This window comes from Macaca thibetana, chromosome 16, assembly GCF_024542745.1.
Source record: "Macaca thibetana thibetana isolate TM-01 chromosome 16, ASM2454274v1, whole genome shotgun sequence".
Taxonomy (NCBI): Eukaryota; Metazoa; Chordata; class Mammalia; order Primates; family Cercopithecidae; genus Macaca; species Macaca thibetana.
In genome coordinates this window covers 64,080,084-64,100,050 of record NC_065593.1, presented here as the reverse complement: position 1 = coordinate 64,100,050, position 19,967 = coordinate 64,080,084, and the positions used below count along the sequence as shown (strand labels likewise).

Below are 19,967 nucleotides of genomic sequence, written 5' to 3'. Positions count from 1 at the left end.
AGGCAGGAGCTAGGCTCAGGAATGGCACTTCAATCTGTCCACTGCCTGCACCTTTGGCTGGCACACCCCACACTTTCCAGAGAACTTTCCAGGTAGAGCTACGAACCCAGGAGTGAGGGGAGGCTCCAGAAATGCCAATGGGTCCAGACAGAGCATCCTGAGGTGCCTCCCCGGGGCTTCCCCAGAGCCACGAGAAGTCTGTGTTTTTCACATGCTTCCATCATCTTGGCCTGCGACCTGGGAGCAGAGCCCTGTCTACCTGGGAAACATGTCATGGAGAGGGGAATGCCAGCCACTGTCACACCCCCGCCATTTCCAGCTGGCAGTCCAGGCCACACTGGCAATAGCAGGCAGAGAGGGGAAGCTCTCACCCTCTGGTTTCACTTTCTAGTGTCCACGGACTTGTCTGACAGGTTTAGGTTAAAGACCTGGAGAGTAAATGTTTTCATACAAAAGAAAAGAAATTCAAAAATTTGCCCATTCTCAGCCCCCTCCAAAGAACAGGATTCAGAATAAAGATGATGATGATGAAGATGGCTAAATTTACTGAGGGGTTACACATACTCAGCATCGTCTTCAGCATTTTGGTGCAGATAAACTCATTTACTCATCACAGTACCTCCACGTTGAAGATACCACTGTTACTCCCATTTTAGAGATGAGGAAACTGGGCCTCAGCAATGCTGGGTGACTTGTCTAAGTTCAACCAGCTGAAAAGCAGCAGAGCCTGCCTGAGTCCAGCCTATCTGGCTCCAGAGCCTCTGCTTACCACACCCAGGGCTCCAAGACCCAGAACTTGGCCTCCTGGATGCAGGACAGATAACGCTCTAATCCCATTATCCTCCATCGACCAACCCTATACCCAAAACACCCACACCCCAAACTCTGTCTCAAAATAACCTTCACAGGAGTGGGTGGGACCCAACAGGTAAGAGCTGGGGTGGTGCCCAGTGAGGCGTCCCTCCCAGAAGAAAAACACAGCAGAGTGGATGGACAGGAAACCCCGCATTTTCCATTCCCAGCAGCAAGGGCTGGGGGGTCTCCGGAAGCCTTCTGTTTGGGAGATGGTCAACAGGGAAGCAGCCTGGGTAACTTTTCCACAAGCCAGTTTTCATCAGCATAAGAATAGCCCTGCTCCAGGGCAGCTGAGGCTGAGGCCCTTTGCTAGAAAATATTCTGCTTCCCCAGCCCAGCTGCTCCAGGTGGGAACCACAGACAGCCCCGGACACGGACAGGCCGAATGGCCGCTCCAGGGCAGGCGGTACACAACTGCTAAGTCCACACAGGATTCGGTCTCTGCCCTCACAGGACTCACTCCTCTCTGCTCCTTCGCCAACTGGCACACACCGGGCCTGGCTCTCAGGCCAACTCCTTCGTAGGCTTCAAACCCACTGAGATTAACCAGACCGGCTCTCCGACAGTAGCCCGGCCCACTCCTTCAAGAAGCAGCTTCTCATGCCGGTCTTCCCTAGGGAAGATGGGCACGGAAAGGTGGCAGCAGTTGCCCGACTGTGGGAAAGAATAAACAGAAAGATGCTGCAGACCTGGGTAGCCTAAAGATGGGCGGGAGCCATGGAAGGGGTGGCCATCAGGCTGGTTTCCGGTTCAGAGGACGTCTGACTTGGCCACCACCTCTCTGTTCCCGCCACTGTGCCATCCTGGACCACGCTGCCATCAATGCTTACCTGTGGTCACTGCAGCAGCATCCTAAGAGGTCCCCACAATCATCTGGCCAGCCTCTTCATGCCCACCCCCAGCTGTGCCCTCCGCTTCCACCACAGGGCAGGCTGCTCTTGGCTCCTCAAAAGGGCTGCACTCTACTCTGAAGACCTGTGTGCCGTACTGTCTGTACATCATGCCTGATTAAAAGCTACAATCGTGGCTCCTGCCTGTAAACCCAGCACTTTGGGAGGCCGAGGCAGGCAGATCATTTGAGGTCAGGAGTTCGAGACCAGCCTGACCAACATGGTAAAACCTGTCTCTACTAAAAATACAAAAAAATTAGCCGAGTGTGGTGGTGCATGCCTGTAGTCCCAGCTACTCGGGAGGCTAAGGCAGGAGAATTGCTTGAACCCAGGAGGCAGAGGTTGCAGTGAGCTGAGATCATGCCACCACACTCCAGCCTGGGTGACAGAGCGAGATTCTGTCACAAATAAACAAACAAACAAAAAACTACAACAGACCAGCACAGTATATCACATGCATGTAATCCCAGCACTTTGGAAGTCCAAATGAGGTAGGATCCTTGAGCTCTGGAATTTGAGACCAGCCTGGGCAACATGGGGAGACCCTGTCCCTACAAACATAAAAAAAAATGAGCCAGGCATGGTAGCACATACCTGTGGTCCCAGCTAACTCCTGTGGAGGTTGAGGCAGGAGGACTGCCTAGGCCATGACAGTGCCACTGCAGTCTAGCCTGAGTGACAGAGCAAGACCCTGTCTCAAAAAAAAAAAAAAAAAAAAAAAAAAAGACAATAAAGCCACGGATACAAGAATCTCATTAGAAAAACTTGGCAGAGAGTATATATAAGTTTTCTCCCAGCCGGGCATGGTGGCACACAACTGTAATCCCAGCTACTCGGAAGGGTGAGGCAGGAGAATCGCTTGAACCTGGGAGACAGAGGTTGCAGTGAGCTGAGATCACCACTGCACTCTAGCCTGGGCTATGGAGTGAGACCCTGTCTCAAAAAAAAAAAAAAAATTATCCAATTGGGGCCGGCAGTTAATTGAAAGAGCTGGTCAAAGCAACTTTCGTTAAAGAGCACCTAAGTTCTCTAAACATCTATTACTTTTTTACATATCTCACATTAAATGGAAATATACACACACCTATTCCCTGGCTGGTCTTCCTGGCCTTTTCTCTGAGTGTGGGCTTGCCAACCAGAGTTCCTGTATTGTTATTTTCTAGTTTTGGTTTCTTTAAAGCAGAACAAAAACTTAAAGCCATAGGAACTTAAAGGCAAAGGAATCTGGGTGTGAAAGCCTTCTGGGTTTTTACAAAATGTCCCTAATGTTTAGTTATCGTGTCTGCACCTTTTTCAACAGGAACATTATCTGAGTGATTCCAAAGTCATCCCAAAGTGGTCAACAGGTATTTCTTTTTTTTTTTTTTTTTCTTTTTTTGAGACGGAGTCTCGCTCTGTCGCCCAGGCTGGAGTGCAGTGGCCGGATCTCAGCTCACTGCAAGCTCCGCCTTCCAGGTTTACGCCATTCTCCTGCCTCAGCCTCCCGAGTAGCTGGGACTACAGGCGCCCGCCACCTCGCCCGGCTAGTTTTTAGTAGAGATGGGGTTTCACCGTGTTAGCCAGGATGGTCTTGATCTCCTGACCTCGTGATCCGCCCGTCTCGGCCTCCCAAAGTGCTGGGATTACAGGCTTGAGCCACCGCGCCCGGCCTCAACAGGTATTTCTAGAAACAATTTGTTTCTCCACTCACTCTGAGGTGCTTTAGAGCTCAGACTGTGTGCTGCTGGATTCAAACTCCAACTCAGTTACTTACTAGCTGATGACCTTGGCTAAGTTATTTAACCTCTCTGTGCCCGTTCCCCACATGTAAAATTGGGGTTTCAGCTGTTATTGTTGCTTCATTGGTTCCCGGGATGTTAAATTCAATTATGTAATTACAAGTCCAACTGCCATGAACAGGTTTGGGAACCAACACCTGACTCTTGATAAGCATCTGACTTAACTGACCGAGCTGCACACACAGAGTGAGCTAGAGACTGGCCCACTGCTGTGAGCATTCAGCATGCCAAGGGCCTTAGTCAGTAAGTTTCACACAAGGAAACGGAAAACATCAGGTAACCTGGGTCAGCGACGCCAATGATAGTTAAGAACGACTGTTCTAAATCTGCCACCATCTGTCATCCAACCCTGGCCACACCTGGGGAGAATCACCTGGGGATGTGTAAACAATATGATGTCCTGGCACCCCCAGAGACTGATGTAAGTGGTACCAGGTGGGGCCTGGGCATTTCCAAAAGCTCCCAGATCTTTACCAGCTTTGATAAGCACCCGAGGGCTAGAAGGGAAGCGCTTGGAGGGCAGGGCCCGCCTCTCTGATCTCCCAACTGGACGCACAGTGCCTGTTTCCTGGCCACAGTGGGCCCTCACATCCTAGCTTTTAAAGGAGTAAATGGTGGCCATTAGGTTTCAAGCACCAGGGCACAGGCTTCATTCCCTCTTCCCAGCTTCCCTATTGTGCCAGTGGGCAGAAACCAACCACACAATGTTGCTTAGGCTGTGCCCGAGGGGCAGACAAAGGCACCAATGGGAAGCCTCAGCGGGGAGCAACCCTTCCCCCAGAAACAGTTCCAGGAGGCACCAGGTGCCACCCAGGGCTGCAGTTAATCATTCACCCCACAACACAGGAAGTAAGCCCTACGCCAGTCCCAGCCCCAGGGCTTCCCGAGCTCAGGGCAAGTCCGCAGTCCACACATCATCCAGACAGAGGACAGCCCAGCCCAGCCACAGGTGAGGTGGCCCGATGGCCTGGGGCAAAGGCCCTCGGTCCAGTCTCTTCCCCGTCCACCCCAAGTCTGACTTCTCTCAGGAGGGACTCATGAACACGTGCACTGAGCACCCCCAAAATGACATCACACAAGGGCAGAAAGGAGCCAAAGGGGGAACGTGAAAGGCAGAAAGGGAGCTGTGGTTGCCAGGCAACCAGTCCTAGCCCACCTTTGTTTGCTTTGGTGACAGCAACGAAGGTCTGGTCAGGGCCGCTTGGCCACGCTCACGCCTTTTCCTCTCAACAGTTGCTTCTTTGAGTCAGGGTGCAGCTCTGGTCACCTGACGGCCTCTTCAGCTCAGCCTCCCGCAAAGTGTGAGCCTGAAGGACCACCCTGAATTGCCCTTGTGGGACCCAGAACAGCTACCAGCAGAATCGGGTAATGGCTCCCTCCTCCTTCACCCGGGCTGCCCTCACCTGGCTATGGGCTTGCAGTCTGTGATAAGGAGCTCCACTTCTAAAAGACTGGTAAGTTCTGTTCTCAGCTGCTCCAAGGAGCCCACCAAGGCCTCAGCTAGAGTTGGCCACTCCTTGGCTCCTATACGCTCTCTCGAATGCCTCCCAAATGTTTGGCAGTTGGTGCAGGAAAAACAGTGAGGCTCTATCGTGATGCTTTTTACATTTTAGCCAAGTAGGTTTCAGGGATGAGAGAGAGTCCTTGCTCACACTTGCTACTCAGGAAAGAAGGACTGGAGAATCCAGGGGCAGGCCCCAGGAAAAATCCAGGGCCCCACTCCTTGCGCCAGTCCTGGCTCCTGTATCTAGAGCAGGGGAAATGCCATTTGCTGCTGGCTGCAGGCATCGAGCAGACTCCAGCCCTTTCATGTCCCCTGGCCGCCAGGCGGGCCGGCTGCTCACAGAAGCTGCTACAGAGGCTGGAGTCAGCGGGCAGAGCATAGCGCCTGGGACAGGGCCTGGGAGGGCTGCCTGCGCTCAGGTCCTCTGTCCCTCTTTTCCAGATTCTCATGGACCAACTGGTATTCAAAGAGACAATGTGGAATGATGTGTTCTGGCAGAACCCCTGGGACCAGGGGGGCCTGGCAGTGATTATCTTATTCATCACCGCTATCCTGCTTCTCATCTTATTTGCCATCGTGTTTGGTTTACTCACTTCCACAGAAAACACTCAGCGTGAAGAGGGTGAAGAGGAGTGACCTGACTTCCTGGGGACTGAGACGGCAGCAGGGGAGGCAAGCTGACCTGCCCCATTCTGGTGGTGGGCCCCTCCACAGTCCCCTCTGGCTCAGGGGCCAGGCCCTGGTGTCTTCCTTTCCCACCAGGAAAGAGTCTAGTAAAATATTCCATCTGGCTTAGGGTTGGTCAGACTAGTAAGATGGGGAGGCTGGTCTGAGACCAATTCTGGTGACTTGATCCTATTGGTTTTCGGGTTCCCTGACCAGAACACTAAAAGCACATGGAGAGGACGGCTCCACTGCCTCAGGTGGAAGGAGCGATGGCTAACAAGGTTTTCTAACAGGCTCACAGGCCCAGCCAGCAATTTCACAAATCCTTGACAGAGAAAGACACAACCAAATGAAGTAAAAATTCCTTTACAAATCTGCTAACTTGTGAGAGCTCATTTTTAATCCAGATAGAGCCACCAGAGCAAGCTTCCCGAACAAAGCCTCACCAGGGCCCGCACAGTCTGGCCTGTCTCCAGCCATCTCGCCCACCCCACCCCACCCTGCCCCTGGGTTCTCAGCGTGTCTTTTGGTTCTTGAATATGCCGTGTTCTCTCCCACCACAAGGCTTTTGCGCATGCTATTCTCATTGACTGGGATGCTCTCCCTCACACCACACTTGACTCCATGGCCTAGTTAGTCCTTCCTCATCCTTCATATCTCAGTTTGAACCTGACTCCCTCAGGTAAATCTTCCCTAACCCTCGAGGATTAGGGTAAGGCCACCTGTTTTATACTCTCGAAACACCATTTACAGCACTTATATGTCTTTTCTGTTTGTTTGTTTATGAGACGGAGTCTCGCTCTGTCGCCCAGGGTGGAGTGTAGTGGCATGATCTTGGCTCACTACAAGCTCCGCCTCTCAGGTTCATGCCATTCTCCTGCCACAGCCTCCCAAGTAGCTGGGACTACAGGTGCCCACCACCATGCCCGGCTAATTTTTTTCATATTTTTAGTAGAGATGGGGTTTCACCGTGTTAGCCAGGATGGTGTCGATCTCCTAACCTCGTGATCCGCCCGCCTCGGCCTCCCAAATGTTGGGATTCCAGGCGGTAGCCACCGAGCCCGGCCTTTTTTTTTTTTTTTTGGAGATGGGGTCTCACTCCCGTCGCCCAGGCTGGAGTGCAGTGGCACAATCTCGGCTCACTGCACGTTAGACTTCTGAGTTCACATGATCCTCCCATCTCAGCCTCCTGAGCAGCTGGGACTACAGGCGTGTGCCACCCATGCCTGGCTAATTGTGTTTTTTTGTATTTTTAGTAGAGACAGGGTCTCGCCATGTTGCCCAGGCTGGTCTTGAACTCCCAGGCTCAAGCGATCCTCCTGCTTCAGCCTCCCAAAGTGCTGGTATAACAGGTGTGAGCCACCATGGCCGGCTCTGGGACTTACATGTCTCTGCTGTGACTATCTGCAGTGCTCTCTTCCCCACTGGACCAAGCACCATAAAGCAGGGGACGGGGCTATTTCTGCCCACCAGTGTATCCCCCAAGTCCAATGTACCTGGCACAGAGCTGGCATCAGTCAATATTTGTCGGCTGAATAAATGACTGAATGAGTAAACACACAGATAAACAAGAAGATGCCGGGCTGTTGGGCACCCCCAGCCCCAAGATCCCAGGAGACAACAGGGCCCAATTCAATCCAGGTCTAAACACAAGGCTGCTCTTCCATCTCAAAATGCCGAGGCCTCAAGCTGGAGGTTGCTTCAAACCTAATAACAGTTCCCTATGACACTAAAAGACACTCATAGTCATGAATAATCAAACACTGCTTTTTCAAGGTTATAGCCCAGAGAAAGTAGCTACAGATAGAGAAGAGAGGAAAACTGCTGACTGCCACAGCTCCGCCTCATTAGTTAACTGACCTGAGTATCTTTTTTGCTGGTCCCACTCCCATGCGCCTCAGACCCCACAACAAACCGACCGGAAACCTACAGCTTCCTTTGCAGAAATGTACCCACTTCTGCTGAGCCCACCCCACTGGCTCTGTCCCTCGCTGCCAGGTGCCTACCCCAAGGGAACGCTGGTGGGAGGCTGCTTCGACCTCAGCCTCCAACGAGAACTATTCTTAGGGAGCAAATATCTGGTGGAGAAGGGGCTTTTTCTTTGTGCTACACACCCGTTATGAAATAAACAAACATTCACTTATTCAAAGAACAGTAGCCAATACAGACATACCAGCAGTGTTTATTCCAGCCTGCCGCCTGGATTTCAGAATCATCACATGTAGCAAAGGAGACACGTACAAGGCTGCACAAGAGGCAGCACAATGCTGTCACCTGGACTCCTTGGGTCCAGAGATGCCTAGACCCCAGCCCCTGGCAACCAGGCCACTGATGCACTAAGAAGTCCCAGCTCCCCGGAAGGTGACAGGAGAAACAAAGGCAGAAGCCCTTGGGAGGACCTGTTCCCTTGCCTGGCAGACTGAGCAGACCCTGGGGACGGGCAGAGTTAACCCTCCAGAGAGTATTCCAGAGCCTCGGACAGCCCCGGAGCTTTTTTCAGCAAAAAGGACTCACAATGAACAGGAACACTTGGCCCTTTCATTCCTCACCAGAAATGTAAGCTCTACTCAAGAAGCCTAAGGCGGCCAAATTTAGCAACTCCCGTATTAATTGTGCTTGAAAAGGGCTCTGGTCGCAATGGCTGCAGGCAAGGGTGGTCCTGGCACTGCAGCCACCACTTCTGCTGGGCGTGGTCTTGCCACAGAGGACAAATTAGAGACGGCAGTTTGGAGAAGAAAATAGCTTCAGTCCAGAAGCCACCGACTCACTGGTGAACAGGAGGAGGTGGAAATAAAAACACACAGACCAAAGAAGAGCTTCTCTGATTTCCTTGGTTTTTTCTTGCAAAAACCAAGATGGCCTAGGTGTATGAAAATGAGCATGCCGCTGAAAATCAGGAGCCGGGTGTTTAGTGGCCTCAGTCTACCACGAGCTGCGTGACTGTGACCTCTCTGGACCTCGATTTATTCACCTCTAAGTCTGAAGCAATCATGTCAGCGTCATCCCCCGACAGGATCATTCCATGAGATGAGAGGAATCCAAGAATTTTTTCGATCAAAATGTAAAGACTCCTCCTGGCTGTCTCTCACCCAGGCACTCATAGCTCCGCATGCCTGGACATGACCTGACTACACTGAGCAGCCCTTGGGCTCTTCCTGTGGCCCCTGCCCCATCGCCTGCAGATGCAGCTAAAACAGATGTGTGGGTTCAAAGCACATGACTCCCCGAGGTAAGCGGGGCCACAGGCTTCTGTGTGGGTCCTGGATAAGGGTGAGAACTACTCAAGTGATGCCAGAAGTCCCAGCTCGGTGGCACATGATGACCACAAAGCCGACAGCTCAGAGCTGGTCACATCTCTTGGAACTGAGTGGCCTGTGAGGCCAGCCATTCCAGAAGAGGGTGGAGTGGAGGAAAGGATACCACTCAGAAGACTGAGCAAATCCCCACACTGCCAGAGATCCTGGGGACTCCAATAGAGAAGAGCAAGGTCCTGACTTCCACGCTGCCCAACACAACAGCCTTTGCAGGCAGGGGTCCCTTGGTAGCCTACGGGCTGTCTTATGTCAGCTGCTTAACTAGCGGGGCCAGGGGAGTAAATGATCTCACTGACACTTTGCTCCACACACAAAATAAGTCACTTACCCCAGTTCTTCACAGAAGGTCACCAGGGCATCAAAGGCCAGGATAGTGGCTTTATCAGATGCTTTGTTCCCTCTCTTTTCCTGTGGACAAAAAAATGACACCTTAGCAAATCTTACAGAATTGGACTACCTTAGAGGCACAAAAAGTAATGAGGAGGCCGAGCACGGTGGCTCACGGCTGTAATCCCAGCACTTTGGGAGGCTGAGGCAGGAGGATCATTTGAGACCAGGAGTTCGACACCAGCCTGACCGACAAGGTGAAACCCCATCTCTACTAAAAATACAAAAAAATTAGCCAGGTGTGGCTGTGGGTGCCTGTAGTCCCAGCTACTTGGGAGGCTGAGGCAGGAGCATTGCTTGAACCCAGGAGGTGGAGGTTTCAGCAAGCTGAGATCATGCCACTGCACTCTGTCTCAAAAAAAAAAAAAGTAACAAGGGAGAAAAATATTAAATGACAGTAATAAAGCCATTTACAAAAGTGTCCCCAAACCTGACTATTTATCATAACCCCCAGAATACTGAACTGAATTTTCTGGGATGAGCTTTTGAGAGTTTCCCAAAAGCTTCTCAGGAGGTTCTCATGCAAAGGGCCCACAGACTGGCATTTAGGAAGCACTATATAACATCACCTACTTTAATAATAGTAAACACATGCATAAAGGTTGTAAACTTAACATATACGAAATACATACTTCTGTGTATATCGGAGGGAGATATATTAATGTTAAGTGATTCTTTTTGACAACCTTAAAACATGAATTTAAAATACAATTTAAAACCTGTAATCCCAGCTGGGCGCGGTGGCTCACGCCTGTAATCCCAGCACTTTGGGAGGCCAAGATGGGCGGATCACGAGGTCAGGAGATTGAGACCATCCTGGCTAACACGGTGAAACCCAGTCTCTACTAAAAATACAAAAAAATTAGCTGGGCACAGTGGTGGGGGCCTGTGGTCCCAGCTAATCAGGAGGCTGAGGCAGGAGAATGGCGTGAATCCGGGAGGCGGAGCTTGCAGTGAGCCAAGATCACGCCACTGCACTCCAGTCTGGGCAACAGAGGGAGACTCTGTCTCAAAAAAAAAAAAAAAAAAAAAAAAAAAAGAAACCAAGAACAAAACAAAACAAAAACCTGTAATCCCAGCACTTTGGGACACTGAGGTGGGCGGATCACCTGGGGTCAAGAGTTCAAGACCAGCCTGGCCAACATGGTGAAACTCCATCTCTACTAAAAATACAAAAATTAGCCAGGCATGGTGGCACACACCTGTGATCCCAGGTACTCAGGAGGCTGAGGCAGGAGAATCACTTGAACCCGGGAGGAGGAGGTTGCAGGGAGCTGAGATTGCGGTACTGCACTCCAACCTGGGCAACAGAGCCAGACTCCGTCTCAAATAAAATAATAAAGTAAAGTAAAATAAAATAATGCTTGACCTGCCGACTCGGAAACCCATGTGGGGTAGGGGTGGGCAGTCAACTACATCAGGAGAGCAAGATTCCCAAGCCCTTCTGTTGGCACCCAAGGGGCCAGTGTGTACCCCTTGGATCACACAATCAGAAAACAGGAGGACCGAAAAGGTTTCCTGAGTCTCTACTTACCAGGGAGGCTGGGTGCAGCCCTGCCAGCCCATCCCTGAGCACAGCATCCCAGATGGGGCAGAGCAGGATGTGGCTGGGCAGGGCAGGTGGGCTCTGGAAGGTGCTAATGGTAGCAGATAGGGTGTTGCCACCTGCCTGCAGGTAAGGAGCACCCTGAATGAGTGGGCTGAGCCAGGCTGGCCACCAGGCCTGGACCCACAGCTCCTTTGGCTGTGGACTAATATCAGAGGAGTGGCTTATGGGGAGTGGATAGCAGGAAGCTCTGAGGCCTGGCTCCTAGGCACAGGATAAAGCTGGGGGAAGGAGATGGTACTGTGAAGGCAGATAAAGGGACAAGAGCCTCAGGTTTCTGTCCCCCACCCCATGTCCCTGGGGCTTTCTAAGCCAAAGCCTGCAACTAACGTAAAAGGAAGAAAAAGCACTTAAGTTACCATCCACTACCAAACTCCCCCAAAGCCTCTCTCACAAAATCCAAATCATTTTCTCATCTCCACTCCTGCCTCCCCCAATACAATAGAGTTTCCTGTTTTCTTTTTAAAACGTTGCCTACCACCTCCCCACCTGCGAAACCCAAGGCATGACTGCTGGTGGCTGGTGACAGGCACACAGCGGGCAAAGCCCCACCTCTGGTGGTGGGACGGAAGGAGGTAGGGGCACCAGTCCCTGCCACATCCTCAATCCGCACTCATCAGCCAGCCTTCCCTTTGGCTCCCACTAGCGGGGAGTAGGGCAATAGCAGGCGGTCCCCACAGCTAAGCAACAGCTCCTGGCCTTCCCACCAGGAAGACCTCTGCACCCTTACCCAATTGAAAAGACAGTCTCACCTTGGGCCAGGAACCACTATTAGGTGAGGAATGGGCACTATACATTTCAAGTGTGGACACTTGGTCAGGGCAGTAGAACTCTAAAGATGGCAGCCAACTTCCTTCCTTACCCACTCCTGGAGGTAATTCCCCTCTTAGTGACCGAAGCTCTGGTGCAGCTCTGCTCAGAGACTGTTCCTGGCTTCACTCTGTTACAAGCTTGTCTATGGACTTGTGGCCGAATCAACTAGCAGAACAGTGAGCATCTGTGAGTGATGTGATTATGTATCAGTGGCCTTTTTTGTGTACATATCTATTTGCCAACATATCCTTTTAAAATACTTTGAATTATTTAATACAGAAAAGGAAAAAAAAAAAAAGCCCAGGCATGGTGGTTCATGCCTGTAATCCCAGCACTTTGGGAGGCTGAGGTAGGTGGATTACTTGAGGTCAGGAGTTTGAGACCAGCCTGGCCAACATGGTGAAACCTGTCTCTGCTAAAAAATACAAAAATTACCAAGGCGTGGTGGCGAGTGCCTGTAATCCCAGCTACTTCAGGGACTGAGGCATGAGAATTGCTTGAACCTGGGAGGTGGAGGATGCAATGAGCCGAGACTGCGCCACAGCACTCCAGCCTGGATGACAGAGGCTCTGTCTCAAAAAAAAAAAAACACCAAAAAAACAAAAACCAGACACTGATATCTGAGACATCATCTATTGAGTGTATGCTTTGGGCAGGTAACTCATCCCCACCAATACACACAAACGCACACAGATTCCGTACCCCCAACTTCCCAATATGTTTACAACACAATTTCTTATTAAGTCCATATTTTCCTTATTATGATTATGTCAACAGAGTTCACAGCTAAAACGAGTGATTGCATTTTTATATTCGCCGTGATCACATTTCCTTTCTTGTGTAACTGTGTTTCCCCTGAAACAGCTTTGTTTTTCTCTATTTACTTAGATTTCAGTATGTCATTAATTCACCTCTAACTGTCCTAACATAATGAACAATTCATTTCGATAGGAGCCAGAGATGCCAGCTTCCACTCTGATTTTTGGAACCTACCTTCCTGGAGTCTTCTGCCCCCTAGTGCAATCTGGACCAGTTTTCCCTAGGCCTAGGACACAGCTATCTTTCCGGACTACCCTCCAATATCGTCCTGCGCCAAGACTTACTCCTGGGTGAGTCTCCATCTTTGCTTTCTAGGTTTACTGCCTCTCTACAACGGAGAACATCCTTTAATAGCTTCTGAGACATGATATACCAGGGGAAAGTTTTTGAAACCTTTGTATCTGAAGATGTCTTTTTCTTTCTTTCAAGTTTCCACATACAGCATTTTGAATTTTGATTGATTGATTGATTGATTGGAGATAGGGTCTTGCTGCCCAGTCTGGAGTGCAGTGGCATGATCATAACTCACTGCAGCGTTGAATTCCTAGGCTCAAGCAATCCTCCTGGCTCAGCGTCCTGAGTAGCTAGAACTACAGGTACACATCACCATGCTCAGCTATTTTTTTATTATTGTTATTATTTTTTGAAACAGGGTCTCACTCTGTTACCCAGGTTGGAGTGCAATGGTATGATCTCAGCTCACTGCAGTCTTGACCTCCTGGACTCAAGTGATCCTCAAACCTCAGCCTCTTGCATAGCTGGAACTACAGGTGCACACCAACACACCCAGCTAATTTTTAAATATTTTGTAGAGATGAAGTCTTATTATATTGCCCAAGCTACTCAAACTCATGGTCTCAAGAGATCCTCCCATGTCATTCTCCTGAAGTGTTGGGATTACAGGCATGAGCCACCTCACCCAGCCTAAACTTGAGCATGTTTAAACATGTCATTTGATAAATTTTTCTGGGAACTTTCTTTTCATATTATTTGCTTTTCATATCCTTTGTTCAAGCGATTCTCCTACCTCAGCCTCCTGAGTAGCTGCAATTACAGGCACCCACCACCACACCTGGCTAATTTTTATATTTTTAGTAGAGTCGGGGTTTCTCCATGTTGGCCAGGCTGATCTGGAACTACTGGCCTCAAGTGATCCGTCCACCTTGGCCTCCCAAAGTGCTGAGATTACAAGCGTAAGCTCCCGTGCCCAGCCTTTTTTTTTTTGAGATGGGGTCTCACTTTGTCACCCAGGCTGGAGTGCAGTGGTGCGATCTTGGCTTACTGCAACCTCAACCTCCTAGGTTCAAGTGATTCTCCCACCTCAGCCTCCCCAGTAGCTGGGACTACAGGTGTGCGCCACCATGCTTGGCTAATTTTTGTATTTTTTGGTAGAGACAGGGGCTTCACTATGTTGGGCAGGATAGTCTTGAACTCCTAACCTCAGGTGATCTGCCTGTGTTGGCCTCCCACAGTGCTGGGATTACAGGCATGAGCCACCGCTCCTGACCCTAGAGCTTGTTTTCTCTTGATGAGATTTTAGTTTTCTTCATCTAAATCAGTGGTTGTCAACGTTGACATGGCCATATATTTAAAGCAACTGGGGAGCTTTTTCTTTTGTTTTTTTTTGAGACCAAGTTTTGCTCTTGTTGCCCACGCTGGAGCGCAATGGCGCGATCTCGGCTCACTGCAACCTCTGCCTCGTGAGTTCAAGTGATTCTCCTGCTTCAGCCTCTCCCGAGTAGCTGGGACTACAGGCATGCGCCACCACACCCAGGTAATTGTGCATTTTTTTAGTAGAGACAGGGTTTCTCCATGTTGGTCAGTCTGGTCTCAAACTCCTGACCTCAGGTGATCCGCCCATCTCGGCCTTCCAAAGTGCTGAGATTACAGGTGCGAGCCACCGCACCCAGCCTACTAGGGAGCTTTTTGAAAAAACTCTTGTTAACAGCTTGTAACACTTATTCCTAGGTATTTTATAAGTTTTATTGTTGTAAATTAAGTTTTTTGTTTGTTTGTTTCTATTTCTAGGTATTTCTGGTACAGTGGAGAAAAGCTACTGGTTTTTTTTTTTCCCTTGGCTCTCATCTGACTAGAGAAAAGCTACTAATCTTTAAACTATTTCTCTTATATTCAGCCAGTTTGCCAGGTTTTCTTATGAATTTGAGTAGATTTCTAGTAGGGTCTTTGTGTGTCTAGGCACAATGTGTTATCATTTCTATCTGCTGTTGTCTTCTCTCCTACTTTCGTTATCCTTGTGAATTTATATATATTTGTCCCTTTATTGTCATTTTTGCAGAGATTAGAAATAAGTACTTGGAGGCTGGACAAGGTGGCTCACGCCTGTAATCCCAACACTTTGGGAGGCCGAGACGGGCAGATCATGAGGTCAGGAGATCAAGACCATCCTCGCTAACACGGTGAAACCCCATCTCTACTAAAAATACAAAAAAAATTAGCCGGGCGTAGTGGTGGGTGCCTGTAGTCCCAGCTACTCAGGAGGCTGAGGCAGGAGAACGGTGTGAACCTGGGAGACGGAGCTTGCAGTGAGCCAAGATCGCGTCACTGCACTCCAGCCGGGGTGACTAAGCGAGACTCCATCTTAAAAAAAAAAAAAAAAAAAAAAAAGAAACCCCATATCTGCAAAAAATTGAAAAAAAAAAATTAGCTGGGCATGGTGGCACACACCTGTGGTCCCAGCTACTCAAGGTGGGAAGATTATTTATGGCCAGGAGTTAGAGGCTGCTGTGAACCATGACTATGCCACTGCACTTTAGCCTGGGTGACAGTGAGACCTTGTCTCTTAAAAAAAACAAACAGAAAAAAAAAAACAAAAAAAGGCTGGGTGCAATGGTTCATGCTTGTAATCCCAGCACTTTGGGAGACCAAGGCAGGTGGATCACGAGGTCAAGAGATTGAGACCATCCTGGCCAACATGGTGAAACTCTGTCTCTACTAAAAATACAATAATTAGCTGGGCGTGGTGGTGCATGCCTGTAGTCCCAGCTACTCAGGAGGCTGAGGCAGGAGAATCGCTTGAACCCGGGAGACGGAGGCTGCAGTGAGCCGAGATCGTGCCATCGCACTCCAGCCTGAGTGACAGAGTGAGACTCTGTCTCAAACCAACAAAAAGAAAAAACAAAAACAAAAAAATCCAGTATTAAGATAATTTAAATATTTATAAAGGAAAAAGTCTAGCCTAGTTTGTGTAAGCTGCCTCCCTACCCAACATGCCATTTCCCCTTGCTATACTTACAGGTTGGGAGCAGCCTTCTCTAGCTTATACAAGCATCATCTGAGTTCAGAAATCAGCTTCACAAAACTAGAGAGTGGTGGGTCAGACTGAAAGACCTTCTACTGCCCAGGCCTTACCTGGAGTTTTGCTACTTCCTTCCTGATCAGGAAGCTGACTTGGTCCCGGTCATTCCTTGAGTAATAGAGACGGCACCAGGAAGGCTTCCCATCCCTGCCAGCCCGGCCAGACTCCTGGTAGTATCCAGCCATAGACTTGGCAATATTCCAATGAATGACAAACCTGTAGGATCCAAAGGGACAAGGAGCATGAGATGGTGGAGAAACTGAGTGTCCTTTGGAGGAATAATCATGAGTAGGAGAGCAGGGAGGCCAGCAGATAGGGAGGGAGAGGGATAGTCCCAGAGTTAGAATGGTTAAGACACTGGCAGCCCATCTCCCTTCTAGGAGCAGCCCAGGTAAGAGGCCACAGCAGGAGTTAAGGGGGGCAATCAGCACATATGAGGGACCAAAAAACTCAGCCAGAACCCAGTGGAAAAAATACTGGACCTAAAGAAACAACATGAGGCTCTGCCACTTATGAGCACTGCAAATTTGAATAAGTTATTTATAACTTCTTTGAAGTGGGAAAGGAATAATATTTATTAAATACCTACAATGAGTCAGTTTATATATGTCTCATTTAATTGTTAGTCACCATCATGTGAGGTAGGCCATTCTCCAGAATATGAACTGGAGATTCAGAAAGGTAAATTTGTACAAGGCCACACAGTAAAAGGACAGCAGAGCTAAAATTTGGGCCTAGGGGTGTCTGCCTTCAAAACTAGCTCTTAACAAGACACCACAGACCCAGGATTCATTTTATTTGTTTTGTTTTTTGTTTATTTTATTTTATTTTATTTTATTTTTAGATGGAGTCTTGCTCTGTCGCCAGGCTGGAGTACAGTGGTGTGATCTCAGCTCACTGCAACCTCCACCTTCTGGGTTCAAGTGATTCTCCTGTCTCAGCCTCCTGAGTTGCTGGGACTACAGGTGTGCACCACCACACCCAGCTAATTTTTGTGTTTTTAGTAGAGACGGGGTTTCACCATGTTGGCCAGGATGGTCTCAATCTGTTGACCTCGTGATCCACCTGCCTCAGCCTCCCAAAGTGCTGGGATTACAGGCATAAGCCACCGTGCCCGGCCTTGTTTTTTTATTAAGACAGGGTCTTGCTCTGTTGCATAGGCTGGAGTACAGTGGCACAATCATAGCTCATTGCAGCCTCAGCCCCCTTGCCTCAAGCAATCCTTCCACCTCAGCTTCCCAATTAGCCAGGACTACAGGCACATGCCAAGATACCTGGCTAATTTTTAACTTTATAGAGATGGAGTCTTGCTATGTTGCCCAGGCTGGTCTCGAACTCCTGGGCTCAAGCAATCCTCCCATCTGGTCCTCCCAAAGTGCTGGAATTATAGGTGTGAACCACTACACCTGGCTGCAGACCCAGGGTTTGAACTGATTCTAAAGTCGGTATTCTTTCAAACTGTAGTGCACTATAAAATTTCTGCCCTAAGTCAGGGTTACTGTGAGGTTCACCAAGGCCATGTATGCAAACATGCTCCGTAAATCATACAAGGTATTATTACTTGGTGTTAATCAGACCAAAGGGCTTCAGGCTGTAGCCCAAAATGCCTCTTGATGATCACGGCCAGGTAAAAAAGACTTCCTAACAGTTGCCAGTGTGGGGCTAGGAGGCTGGGATGCACCCCGACTCTTCTAGACTATTAGTAAGCAATAACAAGGAATTATGATCCTAAGAGCCTTGCCTTTGACCTTCCACAGGGAGTAGCTTAAAATACAGTCACACATTACTTAATGATGGGGATACATATTGTGTATTTTTGTTTTGTTTTTGTTTGTTTTTTTTCTTGAGACGGAGTCTCGCTCTGTTGCCCAGGCTGGAGTGCAGTGGCCGGATCTCAGCTCACTGCAAGCTCCGCCTCCCAGGTTTACGCCATTCTCCTGCCTCAACCTCCTGAGTAGCTGGGACTACAGGCGCCCACCACCACGCCTGGCTAGTTTTTTGTATTTTTTTTAGTAGAGACGGGGTTTCACCATGTTAGCCAGGATGGTCTCGATCTCCTGCCCTCGTGATCCGCCTGTCTCGGCCTCCCAAAGTGCTGGGATTACAGGCTTGAGTAATCCCACCGCGCCCGGCCTATTTTTGTTTTTTTTAAGACAGGGTCCTGCTCTGTTGCCCAGGCTGAAGTGCAGTGGCATGATCCCAGCTCACTACAACCTCCGCCTCCCGGGCTCAAGCAATCCTCCCACCTCAGCCCCTAAAGTAGCTGGGACTACAGGCACGCACCACCACACCTGGCTAATTTTTATGTATATTTTGTAGAGATGGAGGTTTGGCCACGTTGCCCAAGCTGGTCTCAAACTCCTGGACTCAAGCGATCCACCTGCCTTGGCTTCCCAAAGTGCTGGGATTATAGGTATGGACCACTGTGCCTGACCAGGGATAGGGATACATTCTGAGAAATGACTTGTTAGGCGATTTCATCATTGTGCAAACATTACAGTGGATGATCTTTACATAAACCTAGATGGTACTGCAGCCTACACGGCTAGGCTGTAAACATGTATCGTGTGTTACTGTACTGAATATTGTAGGCAACTGAAACGCAAATACCATAACACAAATACTGTAACGCAAATCACTAGGCGATAGGAATTTTTCAACTCCATTACAGTCTTACAGGATCTCAGTCTATGGAGTCATTGACCGAAACATTAATATGAGGTGCGTGACTATAGTTCCTTTATTCCCACCTCCTCATAGGAACCACCTACTGAGATGTGAGTGAACAGGGCTGTGTTAAAGGACAAGCCTGACGGACTGCATGCTGCCCTGTCCTGGGCGGGGGTGCCAGAACCATGCTGTGCAGTCACCTGGGAGCAGGCCACACAGGAACTGTCAGCATTTAGGCTGTATTCTAAGGACTCTCTCCTGGAGCTTCCTTCCCCTCTGGCCCTCGAAGGAGTACATGCACCTGGTCCTTTAGGCATAGCACTAGGCAATCCACCCTGAGCCAAGCCCAGACCAGGAAGGCAGGGCAATAACCAAAGCTCACCTGACATTGGCTTTATCCACTCCCATCCCAAAACTAATGGTTGCAACAATTACAGGAACCTTCTCCTCCATCCAGTCGTTCTGCACCAGCGTTCTTTCAGAGGCCTTCAGCCCTGTAAAGAAGGGAAAGATGGAGAAGGGAACCCACATTTCCCTTGGGTTTACCCGAGGTCTATTTTGGGTTTAACACTGTGTGCTAGGCACTTCACAAACCCTGAATATTTCACTTTCCAGCTGTCCGACCTTACCTCAGGCGCTTAACTTTACTGAGCCTCAGCTGACAGGCACAAAGACCCTAGCCTATGTGTGGCAAAGAGCATTTGGCAAAGGTTTGGGCCATGATTCAAGCTCAAGCCTGCTGGCCTCCAAAGCCTGTGCTCTTCCTACAACAGCATTATCTTGGCTTGTAAAAACTTATCATTTCCTGCTGGGTAGGCATATACAGCGGGAAGAACTCAGGAGTCACAATTCTCATTTTAGACCTCATTCATGTCTAGACTCGTTTCAGGGGATTTAAGTGAATCACTTTAGCTCTGCCTGAGTATCTGCAATAAGATGGTGGGTCACCTGATAATCAGGATCTGTAAAGAACAAGAGACCCACCAAGAAGCCTCTGAGGGTGAAGAGAACCAAGTGGCCTGGGCGCCCCTTACCTGCATGGTAAGCCTTGGCGTTCACACCCCTGCAGCTGAGCTCTATGGCCAGCTGTTCACAAGCCTCTCTAGTCCTGCAGTAGACAATGCCGCAGCCAGACAACTGAATGGGGAGATGCAGGAAGAAAATAAGCATGGCAAGAACAGAACAATAGGCCCAGTGTAGTGTACCCTGCTCTAAAAGCAGCTCTGTGTTCCTTCCCTCATCAGTTTCAGTCCCCTCTGAGGCAGGACACCCAGTAAGGCTCTGTTACTTTATAAAAAGCAGGACCAGGCTGGTTCATGCCTGCAATCCCAGCACTTTGGGACACCAAG

At 49.4% G+C, this 19,967-nt stretch overlaps 3 protein-coding genes across 4 annotated transcripts in view; 2 read left to right on the top strand and 1 right to left on the bottom strand.

Moving 5' to 3' along the window:
* The window catches only part of SAP30BP (SAP30 binding protein), a 161,946-nt gene that overhangs the window by 95,321 nt on the left and 46,658 nt on the right, over positions 1-19,967 (top strand). The window lies entirely within an intron of this gene.
* The window catches only part of RECQL5 (RecQ like helicase 5), a 39,874-nt gene that overhangs the window by 15,027 nt on the left and 4,880 nt on the right, over positions 1-19,967 (bottom strand). For both annotated transcript variants that reach the window (XM_050764202.1, XM_050764201.1), the window contains 4 exons: positions 19,653-19,755; positions 19,001-19,112; positions 16,002-16,164; positions 9,336-9,415 (listed from right to left, as the gene is read on the bottom strand). In XM_050764202.1, the coding sequence (XP_050620159.1) occupies positions 9,336-9,415; positions 16,002-16,164; positions 19,001-19,112; positions 19,653-19,755 (458 nt within the window). The remainder of the gene's footprint in view (positions 1-9,335; positions 9,416-16,001; positions 16,165-19,000; positions 19,113-19,652; positions 19,756-19,967) is intronic.
* On the top strand, positions 4,502-6,074 carry SMIM6 (small integral membrane protein 6). Its single transcript, XM_050764513.1, has 2 exons — positions 4,502-4,977; positions 5,469-6,074. Exons 1-2 carry the CDS (start codon positions 4,933-4,935, stop codon positions 5,661-5,663), a joined length of 240 nt encoding a protein of 79 aa, XP_050620470.1. The 5' UTR covers positions 4,502-4,932; the 3' UTR covers positions 5,664-6,074.